Genomic DNA, 15,245 nt, shown 5'->3' on the forward strand with positions numbered 1-15,245 from the left:
AGTAGCGCTAAACCGCTGAGCCACCGGGGCTGCCCAGTCCCTCTAGATTTTAAACTCCATGAGAGTTTATTATAACTCAGTACCTGGTACAGTGACTGGCACATAATGAGTCCTCAATAAATATTTATTGAATGTATGAATTAATAATGAATAGAGATTTCCTAAGATTCTTATAAAGAAGACATTTATGGCTTTTCTTAACATGATGTTTTTCTTCCATCAGCTGTCTCTATTTTGTGTTGGTTTTTACTAGTTTAATTCTCAGAAAATAACATCTTCAAGTTTGGAGATAGTACTAAGATGACATAAGCAAGGCCTAAGTACTTCTGAGAAAATCCTTCTTTTCTGGGACTCTCACTCACAACTGACCTGAAGGTTTCCAAAGAGCCTTTTGAGATATTTCCTTGATTTCTGCTTATATAGTTTTCCAGGAACTCCAGATGACTGATCCCTGGACACAAAAAGGAATCTAAAGGATCAAGTGTCTTTGAATAAGGCTATGAGTAACAGTGACATTTCCTTGCTTTCACCTAATTAAGGTAGACTGATTAATGCAATAATTCATTAAAAACACTTTCAACAAATATTTAAGAGTTGGCTTTGAGCCACATGCAGAAGAGTGAAACTGGACCATTTCCTTATACCATACACAAAAAATAGACTCAAAATGGATGAAAGACCTAAATGTGAGACAGGAATCCATCAAAATCCTAAAGGAGAACACAGGCAGCAAACCTCTGTGATCTCGGCCAAAACTACTTCTTGCTAGACAAGTCTCCAAAGGTAAGGAAAACAAAGGCAAAAATGAACTATTTAGACTTCACCAAGATAAAAAGCTCTTGCATAGCAAAGGAAACAGTTCACAAAACCAAAAGAGAACCGACAGAATGGGAGAAGATATTTGCAAATGTCTTATCAGATAACGGGCTAGTATCCAAAATCTATAAACAACTTATCAAACTCAACACCCAAAAAATTAATAATCCAATCAAGAAATGGGCAGAAGACATGAACAGACATTTCTCCAAAGAAGACATACAAATGGCCAAAAGACACTGGAAAAATGCTCTACATCATTTAGCATCAGGGAAATATAAATCAAAATCATGATGAGATAACTACCTCACACCAGTGAGAATGGCTAAAATTAACAAGTCAGGAAATGACAGAAGTCGGCAAAGATGTGGAGAAAGGGGAACCCTTTTGCACTGTTGGTGGGAATGCAAGCTGGTGCAGCCACTCTGGAAAATAGTACGGAGTTACTCAAAAAGTTGAAAATAGAGCTACTCTATGGCCCACAATTGCACTACTAGGTATTTACCCAAAGGACACAAATGTTGTGATCCAAAGGGATACTTGCATCCCAATGTTTATAGTAGCAATGTCCACAATAGCCAAACTTACGGAAACAGATGTCCATTGACAGATAAATGGATAAAGAAGATTTTATACACACACACACAATGGAAACTACTCAACCCACAAAAAAAATTAAATCTTGCCATTTGCATAATGTGGATGGAACTAGAGGGTATTATGCTAAGCAAAATAAGCCAATAATGGGATGCCTGGATGGCTCAGCCCTGCCTTCGGCCCAGGATGTGATCCCAGGGTCCCAGGATTGAGTCCCACATAGGGCTCCCTGCATGGAACCTGCTTCTCTCTCTGTTTATGTCTCTGCCTCTCTCTCTCTGTCTCTCATGAATAAATAAATAAAATCTTAAAAAAATAAGTCAATCAGAGAAAGACAATTATCATACGATCTCACTCATGTGGAATTTTAAGAAACAAAACAGGATCATAAAGAAATAAGATGAAATCAGAGAGGGAGACAAACCATAACAGACTCTTAATCATAGGAAACAAACTGAGGGTTGCTGGAGGGGAGGAGTATGGGGGATTAGTGTAACTGGGTGATGGACAGTAAGGAGGACACATGATGCAATGAGCACCTGGTATTATATAAGACTGATGGGGAATCCCTGGGTGGCTCAGGGGTTTAGCGCCTGGCTTCCGCCCAGGGCGCAATCCTGGAGTCCCGGGATCGAGTCCCGTGTCGGGCTCCTGGCATGGAGCCTGCTTCTCCCTCTGCCAATGTCTCTGCCTCTCTTTCTCTCTCTGTGTCTATCATGAACAAATAAATAAATAAATCTTAAAAAAAATAAGACTGATGAATCACTGATCTCTACCTCTGAAACTAATAATACATTATGTGTTAATTAATTGAATTTAAATAAAAAATAATATCTGCTGCTGAAAAAAAAGAGTTGGTTTTGGGTAGGGGACCCTGGCTGGCTCAGCTGGTAGAGCATGTGACTCTTGATCTTGGGGTTGCAAATTGAGCCCCACATTGGGTGTAGAGATTACTTTAAAATCTTTTTAAAAAGTTGATATTGTGTAGAAGGGGTAAAGAATAGATTGCCTCTCAAATTTCAACCTGTGTTGGGAGTTAGAAACTCTAGAATGTTGTGGGAAGCTTTTCCAACTTTTCCTTTTCCAAAACTCTTTAACATCTTTATTGAGATATAATTCACATATAAAATTCACCCGTTTCAAGTGTATAATCTGGACTTTAGAGTTCCTCCTAAGTAGCTTACAAGTCACCACTCCATCCTAGCAATGAGTAAGTGAAAAGACTGAAAAATTAACAATTCCTGGATCCATAAGAAAGGGCAAACCGCTAGCCCCAAAGTTGGAGAGACAGACCAGCAAGTACAGTTCCTCACGGCTTACTAGAGCAGAGACCCATGAATGGGAACATTCTTGGAACCAGTGATGCTGTAGGAAAACCTGAACTGTAATTAACAAGTTGCTGAAGGCTCAGTGTAGACCATTCTGAGAGTTAAAAAACGCAGGGGGTCCAGTCAAAGGGATTCTACACAATATTGTGAGATTTCCTTTCAGGAGCTCAACCCGATTCTCACAGTAAATATCAAAGAAACCCCCCCTAGGGCTTCCAAAACGGGAGAAGAAAAGGAACTGTTTGGAATACAACAGAGCATTCCTTTCTTGTTAACAAGCCCCGCCTTCACAGGAAACTAATTAACCAGTGCCTAACTTACTGGGGTTTTCTCAGAGCCTAACCCACTTGAGGGAGATAAATACCCAACTCCAGTCCACTCTAGCCTTTCTAGAACTACCTAGGGAGTAAAACCTGAGAAACTTTTGTCAAGTTCACAGTCTTGGGGCAGAGATTGAAATCTAATCATTGGACTATAGATTGCTTCCTCTCCTCACCGCATCTTACCACCACATTACTGAAGGGCAATTTACAGTACTTCCTTTTACCCATTACCTCATGTCTGGCTATCAGGAAAAAATTACAAGGCATATAAAAAGACAAAAAATACAATTTGAAGAGATGGAGCAAACATCAGAACCAAACATAGCAGGGCATTAGCAGACTAGGGATTTTAAACACCTATGATAATGTGTTGAGGACTCTAATGAATAAAATAGCATGCAAAACAGAGGGGCAATGTAAGTAGACAGATGGAAATCCTAAAAAAGAGCGAAAAAGAAATGCCAGAGATGAACAAACAATCATTGTAACAGATATGAAGAATGCCTTTGGTATTAAATAGTACACTGGACATTGCTGAGGAGAGACTCTGAACTACAGAATTTATCAATAAATTCTCAAAAACCAAAAAGAAAAGAAAATACTGAAGAAAACAGAATACCCAAGGACTCTGGGACATCTACAATAGATGTAATATACACAAATTAGGAATACCAAATGGAGGAAAGAAAGAGATAAAAGAACAGAAGAAATATTTGGAACAATAATGACTGAGAGTTTCTCCAAATTAGTGTCAGACATCAAACCACAGACTTAGGAAGCTCAGACATTTATGCTAAAAATAAAGACAAAACCCCCTACACCTAGACATATCATTTTCAAATTACAGCAAATCAAAGATAAAGTAGCAAAAGAAGCCAGGGGAAAAAACACCTTACCTATAGAAGAACAAAGATAAAAATTACATCCGACTTCTCTGGAACCATGCAACCAAGAAGAACATGGAATGAAACATTTGAAATGTTAAGAGAAAATATCACCAACCTAAAATTCTGTACCCTGAAAAATTATCCTTTAAAAGTGAAGAAATGGACTTTTTCAGACAATTTGAGGAAATTTGTTGCCAGTAGACCTGCCTTGCAAGAAATGTTAAAGAAGCTCTTTAAAAAGAAGGAACATAACATGGGTCAGAAACTTGGACCTATGTAAAGAAAGGAAGAACATCAAAAAATGAAAACATGGGATCCCTGGGTGGCGCAGCGGTTTGGCGCCTGCCTTTGGCCCAGGGTGCGATCCTGGAGACCCGGGATCGAATCCCACATTGGGCTCCCGGTGCATGGAGCCTGCTTCTCCCTCTGCCTGTGTCTCTGCCTCTCTCTCTCTCTCTCTCTCTCTGTGTGTGTGTGTGTGTGACTATCATAAATAAATAAAAATTAAAAAAATGAAAACATGAAGATAAAGTAAAAACTTTTATTTTTCTTGTTTCTAGTTAATCTAGCAGATAATAAGTTGTTAAAAGTAATAATAGCAACAATATATTTAATTATGTAAACTCATATACATATCATATCTATACAGCTTACTCTTGAACAATGTGAGGGTTAAGGGCACAGTTGAAAATCCATGTATAACTTTTGATTCCTCCCAAATTTAACTATTAATAGCCTACTGTTCCTGGAAATCTTATCAGTATCATAAACAGTTGATTGACAGATATTTTATATGTTATATGTATTATATGCTGTATCCTCACAATAAAGTAAGCTATAGAAAAGATAATACTATTAAGAAAATCATGAGGAAAATAAATACAATTACAGTACTGTAAAAAAAAAAAACTCCATATAAGTAGACCTGCATAATTTAAACCAGTGTTGTTCACGGGTCAGCTGTATATATTTATGTATGTTTATAAGTGAGTGAAATGAATGACCACATTCTGGGCCATCAAATACACCTTAACTAAAAGAACAGAAATCCTACAATGTCTGCTCTCAGACCACAATGGAATTAAACTAGAAATCAGTAACAGAAAGATAACTGGAGAACACCCAAATATGTAAGGATTTAACAACACATAAAACACACATAAATCAGAGAAGAAATCTTAAGGGAAATTTAAAAAACATTTTGAACTAAATGAAAATGAAAACACAACTTGGCAAAATTTGTTGGATGCAGTGGGAGCAGTACTTAAAGGGAAATTTATAGCATTGAATATATATATATATATATATATATATATATATATATACATATATACACACACACACACACATATGAAAAGAAGAAGGTCCAACATGAATAATCAGTTTCCAACTTGGGAAACCATAAGAAAAGAGCAAATTAAATCCAAAGTAAGCAGAAAAGCGAGATAATAAGAATTAGAACAGAGGGATCCCTGGGTGGCGCAGTGGTTTGGCACCTGCCTTTGGCCCAGGGCGCAATCCTGGAGACCCGGGATCGAATCCCACGTGGGGCTCCCGGTGCATTGAGCCTGCTTCTCCCTCTGCCTGTGTCTCTGCCTCTCTCTCTCTCTCTCTCTGTGTGACTATCATAAATAAATAAAAAAAATTTTTTTTAAAAAGAATTAGAACAGAAATTGGGCACCTGGGTGGCTCAGTTAATTGAAGGTCTCTATTTCAGCTCAGGTCATGTTCTCAGGGTCATGAGGTTGAGCCCCAGGTGTGACTCTGTGCTGGATGTGGAGCCTGTGTAAGATTGTCTCTTTCCCTCTTCCTCTGCCCCCTAACTCCAAGGGGAAAAAAAGAATTAGAGCAGAAATCAATAAATTTGAAAAAAAAAAAAAAGCAATGAAAACACAAGCCAGATCTTTGAAAATATCAGTAAAACCTATAAGCCTTTAACTAGGCTAACTAAGGAAAAAAGAGTGAGGACACAAATTCCTATCAGAAATAAAAGAGGGGACATCACTACAGATTCCAGAGAAAATAAAAGGATAATAAAATATTACTGTGAACAAATCTATGCCCACAAAGTTAATAACCTAAATGAAACGGACCAATTCCTTGAAAGACAAATGTGCCAAAATTCATACAAGAAGAAACAGGTGATCTGAATAGGCCTAAATCTATTAAAGAAATTGAATTAATAACCTTTCAAAAGAGAAAGCACTAGTCACAGATAGATTCCTGGTGAATTCTGTCAAAGATGTAAGGAAGAAATCTTGCCAGTTTTCTACAATCTCTTTCAGAAAATAGAAGCAGAAAAAATACTTCTAAATCTTCTATGTGGCCAGCATTACCATAATACCAAAACCATACAAAGATACTAAAAAGAATACTTCAGATCACTATCTCTTATGAACAGATATAAAAATCCTCAACAAAATATTAGCAAATCGAATCCAAAAAAGAATAAAAAGAATTATATACCATGATCAAAAGCATTTTATCCCAGGTATTCAAGGCTGGTTCAACATTTGAAAATCAATATAATTCATCAGATAAACAGATCAAAATAGAAAAATCACATAATCTTATCAATAAACACAAATAATATTTGACAAAATCCAACACCCATTCATGATGAGATTTTTCAGTATATTAGTATAGGGTAACTGTTTCAACCTAATAAAAACTATCAATGAAAACCTATAGCTAACTTCGTACTTAATGTTGAGAAATTGAAAGCTTTCCCACTAGATAAAATACAAGGCAAGAATGCATCCTCTCACCACTTCTTTTCAACATTGTGCTAAAAGTCCTAGCTAAGGCAACAAATGATGAAAAGGTAATAAAAAGTATAATGTACACAAGGAAATAAACACATTTGTAAAAGCAAAAAATAAAAATAAAAAAATAAAAAGTATAATGACTGAGAAGGTAGACAAAAAACTATTTTTGTTCATAGGTGATATGATTGTTTATACAGAAAATCTGAAAGAATTGATGAAAAATTCCTGGAACTAATTAGTGGGTGTAGGAAGGTTGTAGGATAGAGGTTAATATGCAAAAGTCAATTGCTTTTCTATACACAACAACGAACAGGTGGAATTTGAAATTTAAAACACACTACCATTTATGTTAGTGCCCCCAAAATGAAATACTTAGGAATAAATCTAACAAAATATATACGAGATCTTTATGAGGAAATCTAAAAAGCTCTGGTGAGTGAAACCAAAGAACTGAATAGAGAGATATTCTGTGTTCATACAGAGGGAGACTCAATATTGTCTAGATGTCAGTTCTTCCCAACTTTGTCTATAGATTCAATGAAATCTCAATCAAAAGGCCAGCAAGTAAATTTATGGGTATCAAGATGCAGATTCTGAAGTTTATGGAAAGACAAAAGACCCAGAAAAGCCAATGCAATATTGAATGAAAAGAACAAAGTTGGAGGACAGATGCTACCCAACACCTCAAGACTTACCCTAAAGTTACAGTAATCAAGACAGTGTGGTATTGGCAAAAGAATAGACAAATAGATCAACGGTCCAGAAATAGACACCCATAAATATAATCATTTGATCTTTTACAAAGGAGCCAAGGCAAGACAATGGAACAAAGATAGCCTCTTCAACAAATGGTGATGGAACAACTGGACATCCATGTGCTAAAAAGACTCTAGATACAGACTTTATGCCCTTTACAAAAACTAATTATAAATGTATCATAGACTCAAATGTAAAATGCAAAACTATACAATTCCTGGAAGATAACATAGGATAAAACCTAGGAAACCCTGGGTATGATGATGCCTTTTTAGATGTAATACCAAAGATATTATTCATGAAAGAAATACAGTCGACCCTTGAACAACACAGGTTTGAACTGTGCAGGTCCACATATACATAGATTTCTTACAGTATAGTACAATAAATGTACTTTCCTTATGACTTTCTTAATAACGTTTTCTTTTCTCTAGCTTACTTTATTGTAAGAATACAGTATACAATACATACAACGAACAAACTATGTGTCAGTCAACTGTTTTTGTTATTGGTAAGGCTTCCAGTCAACAGTAGGCTGTTAGTACAGTTGGCCCTTGAACGATGTAGGACACTAACCCCTTGTGTAGTTGAAAATCTGCATATTAACTTTTGGCTCCCCCAAAACTTAACTACTAATAGTAGGAACTATTAACTCTGTACAAGTGGACCCATGCAATTCAAACCCATGTTGTTTGAGGGTGAACTGTAATTAAGTTTTGGAGGAGTCAAAATTTATATGATTTTTGACAGCATGGGGGTCAATGCCCCTAACCCCCATGTTATTCATGGGCCAGCTGCAATAGATAAGCTCAAATTCATTTCAATGAAAGCCTACAATTCAGTGGTATATAGTATGTTCATAGTGTTTTGCAGTCACTTTGAGTTTAGGACATTTTCATCACCCACAGAAGAAATCCTATCCTCATTAGCAGTCACTCCTCATTTCCACATCGCCCTAGTAGGCAATTGCTTATCTGCTCGCTGTCTCTATAGTTTTGCCTATTCTGGATATTTCATATAAATGGTATCATATGGTATGTGGTCATTTGTGAATATCTTCTTTCACTTAGCATGTTTTTTTTTTCACTTAGCATATGTTTTTAAGGTTTATCCATGTTGCGGCATGTATCAGAACTTCATTCTTTTTATTGCCAAGTAATATTCTATTGTATGGACATGCCACATTTTATATATCCTTCATGAGTGGATAGACATTTGGCTTGTTTCCACTTTTTGCTTATTATGAATAAAGCTGCTATGACCATTGGTGTACACATTTTTGTGTGTGTGTACACGTTTTCATTTTTCTTGGGTGTATAAGCTAGGAATGGAATTGCTAGGTCATACGGTAACTCTGATTAACATGTGGAACTGCCAAACTATTTGCCATAGTAACAATATAACTTAACATTTATACCAGCAATACACAGGATTCCAGTTTCTCCAGGTCCTCTCTAATACTTGTTTGTTTTTGTAAAAGTCACTTTAATAGGTGTGAAGTGGAATCTCATTGTGGTTTTGATTTGCATTTCCCTAGTGATTAGTAATATTGAGCATCTTTTCATGTGCTTATTGGTTATTTGTATATTTTATTTAGAGGAATGTCTATTTAAGCTCTTGCCATTTTTTTGTTTTTTAATATTACAGTTTCATTAGATATATATTTTTAAATATTTTATTTATTTATTCATGAGAGACAGAGAGAGGGCAGAGCCATAGGCAGAGGGAGAAGCAGGCTCCTCGCAGGGAGCCTGATGTGGGACTCGATCCCAGAACCCTGGGATCACACCCGAGCCAAAGGCAGATGCTCAATCACTGAGCCACCCAGGTGTCCCTTCATTAGATATTTCATTGAACAGAGTATGTTTTTTTAAAAATTAGTAGACATTGTTTGTTAGAGAAGTTTTAAGCTTACAGAAAATTGAGCAGATTGCACAGTTTCCTCTCTTGTGGCCAGTTTCCATTTATTACTATTTGCATCTGTGTGGTATATTTGTTACAACTGATGAGCCAATATTGATACATTATTAACTAAAGTCCAAAGTTTGTTTATATTAAGGCTCACTGTATTAAAAGTTCTATGAGTTTTGACAAATGCACAATGTCATGTATTATGCAGAAGTTTTATTGCCCTAAAAGTCTCCTGTGCTCCACCTATTTATCATTCTTTCTCTACGCCAGAGAAATGTCATTCTTTACCTTTTCCAGGATGCCATTTAGTTGGAATCATATAGTATAGAGCCTTTTGAGACTGGCTTCTTTGACTAAGCAATATATATTTACGTTTCCTCTATGTCTTCTTTTCTTGCTTGATAATAGGTCATTTCTTTTTACTGCTGAATAATATTCCATTGAATTGATATACCACAATTTATCCATTCACCTTTTGAGGGACATTTTGGTTGCTTCCAGTTTCTGGCAATTATAAATAAGCTGCTATGAACATTCATGTGCAGGTTTTTGTGTGGATGTAGTTTTCAGCTCATTTGGGTAAATACTTAGAGGGGTGTGATTGCTGGATCATATAGTAAGACAATATTTTGCTTTGTAAGAAACTGCCAAACTGTCTCTTAAAGTGACTGCACCATTTTGCATTCCGAAGAAAAAACTTAGGGTTCTTGTTCCTCTACATTCTTGTCAGCATTTGATATTGTCAGGTTTGTTTGTGTTTTGGATACTAACCATTCTAATAACATGTAGTGATATCTGTTTTAATTTGCAGTTCCTGAATGACATATGATGCTAAGCATCATTTTATATGATTATTTGCCATATGTCTATCTTCATTGGTGAGGTATCTGTTCAGACTTTTTGCCCATTTTTAAAATTGGGTTGTTATCTTTTTTTGTTGGATGGCAAGAGTTGTGTATATATTCTGGCTACCAGTCCTTTATCACATATATGATTTGCAAATATTTACTCCCTTTCTATAGGTTGTCTTTTGATGGTAACATTTGCATCACAAAAGTTACTTTTGTGTATTCCAGTGGTTTCATCTTTATTCTCAGTGTTTGCAGCTAGCATATATGCAGGGGGTAGAAACAAAAGTAAGAGGAAGGGAAGTAGAAAGAGCCTGGGGAGGAGAGATGCCTGTGAAGAGGCATTGCCTCAAAGACTTGGGTGGAGAGAAGAAGGAATAAAGCAGATCAAGGAAAAGAGGCACCTTTGGCTCTGGGAGTACTTGGCTCAGGCTCCAGTGGTGGATGCTGTTTGCTTGGTAGCCCTGTATTTTCCCTGAGAAAGGCCCATACATGTAAAAGGAGTTTGTTTTTGAGATCCCTCTATGGAAAATACCAGAGTTCAATGCTCCTCCAGGGTAGGGACTCTGTTTCCTTTAACTTTTCATCCCTCAGCACCTACTACCAAACCTGGCACAAAGCCTTTCCATGAATGTTTGTTTAAAGAGTGAAACAGGTAGGAGACAATGCATCAGGCCAGAGGGAGTGGGGGAGGTATTTTTAGTTGTTGAGGGTGTTTGGATGCAAGGAGTCTCAGTCAATCCCAGCTAGAAAAAAGTTTTCTCTGCGGACAACATGGGAAGCAAGTAAATAATTTCTGATTCCCCCTGTGTACAGGAGCTGATGGCTCCCGAGACAGACATGGGGACCCGAGAACCTTCTGGGGAGTGAGGAGACTAAGCTGATGCCGTATCTGAGCAGTCCTTGGGAGGAGGAGGAGGGAGAGGAGGAGAAAGAGGAGCAGGAGGAGGCGGAGCCTCCGGGCCAGCATCAGCCAGTGGAGGTTGGGAAGCCTCTCCTCTTTCCCCTCCCTGTCGCCTCCACCTGGCTCCTCCCCGCGTTGGCCAAGCTCCCCTCCCCCTTCCCCAAGGACAGTCTGCAAGGAAGCCGTGGCGGAGGAGAGCTAAGACTGAAAGGCAAGAGGGGCCCTTGGGTAAAGACCCCAGGGGAGAGCCGAGAGCGAGGTGGGGATGACCGTGCTGGGAGGAGGCGGTGGGGAGAACTGGAAGGAGAGGACGGGAAAAGAAGAGGGGGTACAGCATAAGAAACTGGAGGGCGGAGGGGGATGGGTAGAGGCCGTCGCGAAGAATCCTACCCTTGGGCTCATCTCCCTCGGCTTGCACGCACAGCCCCCCTCCCTGAGAAGCAGGGATGGGTGAGTGGTGCCCGGACCTCGTCGCCCTTGGTTGCCCGACTCCTGTCCTGGCACTCCTCCAATTCGAATCAGTGCACCTATGATGTTGCCTCCCTGTGTTTCTTCCTCCCGCGTGCTTATCTACACACATGTGGTTTTATATTTAGATTTTATGTCTGTGTATCTCTACGTGTGTGTCGCTGTGAACCTCTAAGGATGCTTATAGATGAATCTGCGTGCATTTTGGTATCCTGTACCTCTATAACTGGTTAGAGATGCAGGAGAAGAACCTGAGCTGTTTTTTGTTTTGTTTTGTTTTTTTGTTTTTTTTTTTTTGCAGGTCAGCACTCCTAAGCGCCCCCCTTGTTATGGTGAATTCTCTCCCTCGCTGAAGCCCCCAGGGGGTGAATGATCCCTGGGGGGTTTGTAAGTGATGAGCTCCCAGTGTGAAAGAGAGGAAAAGAATTCAGGGGAAATGGGATCAGCATAGTCATGTTTTGTTCTTTCGTTCCCAAATTTTTGCCTTCCTCTTTGCACCAGCTACTTGGTCTTTCTTTCTTTGAACATCAGAGATTTGGACATGCACACTCTAGTAAATAGAGTGTTTCTATCTCTGTGTTTATTGTATTCCTTTTGCTGTTTGTCATTATATGCTTTCTGAAGTCCTATTTGTATCTGTATGTCTTAGAAGTAGAATATGGAGCTATGTTTGTGTCAAAGCATATTAGATAAAAGTTTTCATACGTCTCTGTGCATTTTGTATTGTTTGTCAATTCACTAATGCTTTCAACAAGGATTTATTGAACTGTTATGTGCATAGACTTCACCAGGCTTTCATAAGCTGTGGGAGAGTTTTTAAAAAAATGAACATGATCCTTCCCTGGAGGATTGTTCAGTCTAGTTAGGGAAAATGGCTTATAGCAATCATCTATCCGGGGGTCTGCGAACATTTTTTGTAAAAGGCCAGGTAGTAAATATTTAGTCTTTGCGGGCTACCTAGTCTTTGTCACAATAATCTACTCTTGTGGTAGCAGAAAAGCAGCCATAGGATGACATGTGAAAGAATGAGAGTGGTATGGACACTGAAATCTGAATTTCATGTAATTTTCCCATGTTGTGACATTGTATTTTCAACCATGTAAAAATGTAAAATACTTTTTTTAGTTTGCTGCCATACGAAACCTTAGAAAGGGCTGCATTTGATCTTTGTGCTATATAGTTTGCTGATCCTTGATTTAGTCCAACATTTTTGACATATAAGAACCAATTTCAATATCACATAGAGGCGCCTGGGTTGCTCATTGGTTAAGCAGCTGACTCTCAATTTCAGCTCAGGTCATGATCTCAGGGTCCTAGAATTGAGCCCTGAGCCCCAAGATGGGCTCTGCCCCCAGCAAGGAGTCTGCTTCAGGATTCTCTCTCTCCTTCTGTCCCTCCCCATCTCTCTCTCTCTCTCAATGAAATAAATAAATCTTAAAAAAAATACCACATAAAGTAGTGATTAAATGCTAAATGAATGATCCACTACCAGACAGTATATGATTAGATGAGGTCCAAAAAGAATCTCTCCTTGCCCTGTGGTAGTCAGTGAAGGCTTAAAATAGACTTAATATTAATAGAATTGCGACTAGGACTGGTCTTAAATGATGGGGTGGGATATTGATCTGTGGAAGGGCCAGGGTGGCCTTCCGGATGCGAGATGCAGTGTGCTCAAGTACACAAGTGGGAAGGAGCAAAGTAATGTTCAAGTGATGATGGAGCAGAAGATTTGTGGGAGCAAAGGTTGAAGCTAGATCACAGAAGCTTTGACTGCCAGTCTCGGAAGTTTGGACTTTATCTATGGATTATGTGTAGTATGTCTGAGAATCTGTGTCCCTTAATAATACTATGTGTGTTTGTGTATGTATGTCTTCATGAGTGTCTCATTGCATGTATTTTATTGGCATATATTCGGATTTGTGTGTTTATGTGACCTATGTCTTTATCAGCAGCTACCCAGATTTCCCCAGATTCACAGCAGAAACATGAGCTGTGCTTAAAGGTCATCAGCCCCCGTTCAAGTGAATGCATCCTCTCTCCACTGAGGCCCCAGGGTCCGGTGACCTTCCCGTGGAGGTTTGTTTTGTGTCTCTGATACAGTGGAGAAGGGAAATAAACAGAGGGAGAGCAGGTAGGCAGTCCAAGTGGGGAGAGGCAGCGAGGATCACAAAGAAGCGAAGGGTAAGGGAAGACAGTAAGGGAGAAAATTAGGATTTGATAACCATTTTGACTCTGAGAGTATGGAGGAGATAAATTTAAAGATATAGGTTTTAGCCTGGGTAACTGGGAAAGTGATGATTTCGCTGACATTTTTTTGGATACAAAAGTATGTCTTGTGTGTTCCTGTGAGAAAGAGAAGCCTTGAAGACAAAAATAGGAAGGTGGTCACATGTACTGTGTCCATATCTATGTATAGGTGGCAGTGATTGTGCTACTCTTCCATCTGATAGCATGGAGTGTAAGGGGCAAGGCCTGAAGATGAGGTGGGAGATGCTCAAGAGTCAGGGAGCCTGAGAGAATGGGAGAAACTGGAATATCTTTAACCATTCCTGAGCCTGAACCATTGATTTGCGCATGTAAAACCCCAATCCCAGTTCCAGCCTAGCCCAATTCCATAAAACTGAACCCTAATCTTCCTGTAATCCAGCCTGCCCTCGCTTTTCTGCCTCCACTTAGCTGGATCTTGATCAATGGCCCAAACCTCATCCGATTCCTACAATCTGCAGCAGCCCTTCCCTTCATGAAAGGGAAGGATCCTTGAGGCTAACTTAACTTTCCTCCTTCCTTTCTCATTTCTGTTCAGTCAACTGCCCTTCCGCCTGACCTTAGCTTGTTCTTCAAATAGGCTCCAATTGAGGTGGGAAGGATTAGCCAGGACCTTTGCAGTGTTGGGTTTGATTACTGTGACATTTCAGCTTGTCACTCTGCGAGGGAGTGGCCCTCTTCTGGAAGAAGCCCAAAGCACCCAGGCTGTAAAGCCCAGAGTCAGTATAGTGAGAGAGCCTGACTGAGGTGGCTCTTGCCAGTCTAACAGAGCCATTTCCCGAGCACCTCCATCTTCTTGTGTCTTACCTGGTCCTTCCCTTGAATTCTAGAGTGGATCATGACCCATGAAGAGCACCATGCAGCCAAAACCCTGGGGATCGGCAAAGCCATCGCCGTGTTAACCTCTGGTGGAGATGCCCAAGGTAAGGAGGATGGCCCTGCTTGAGGAGGGACTGGGTGGCTGGTAGGCCCCCTTGAGTCTCTTGACTCCCTTCACCTGTAGAACAAAACTATCCTCCTTAATATCCTTTTGTAGATTCACACTGGATTCCTGGGCCTTCCCCAAAATCTGTTAGGTCTAAGTCCCCAAGTGCTTCTGGATATTGTTTGCTCTAATTTACTCAAACCTTTATAACACTTCTTTCCAGATTTTTCTGAAGATTTGGGACCATTTGGGTCCTTTGGTACCTAAAAAAACAGGTGTTTCCTCAAGCAACATTAGAGACTGAAGAGATAAAATGGTTGAGAAAGCAGTAGGTGGATTCACTTCAAGCACATTGGAAGTGGTGGGGAAAGGGAGGGGCCCCTGAACTGGGATTTGGTGGGCCCTACCTAGACCCTTAGGTATTGCCTCCGATGTCTGTAGAGCTCCTG

General features: G+C 39.3%; 1 protein-coding gene across 3 annotated transcripts in view; it reads left to right on the top strand.

Moving 5' to 3' along the window:
* Positions 1-15,245, top strand: part of PFKM (phosphofructokinase, muscle) — a 42,990-nt gene that overhangs the window by 8,140 nt on the left and 19,605 nt on the right. The window contains exons 1-2 of one of the 3 annotated variants that reach the window (XM_055318875.1): positions 11,283-11,349; positions 14,702-14,794. In XM_055318875.1, the coding sequence (XP_055174850.1) occupies positions 14,710-14,794 (85 nt within the window). In that variant the 5' untranslated portion in view covers positions 11,283-11,349; positions 14,702-14,709. Of the gene's footprint in view, positions 1-11,282; positions 11,350-13,558; positions 13,683-14,701; positions 14,795-15,245 lie in introns of those variants that run through there. The other 2 variants (XM_055318876.1, XM_055318874.1) reach the window with 2 other exon arrangements.

Source organism: Nyctereutes procyonoides, unplaced genomic scaffold, assembly GCF_905146905.1.
Source record: "Nyctereutes procyonoides isolate TBG_1078 unplaced genomic scaffold, NYPRO_anot_genome, whole genome shotgun sequence".
Classification (NCBI taxonomy): Eukaryota; Metazoa; Chordata; class Mammalia; order Carnivora; family Canidae; genus Nyctereutes; species Nyctereutes procyonoides.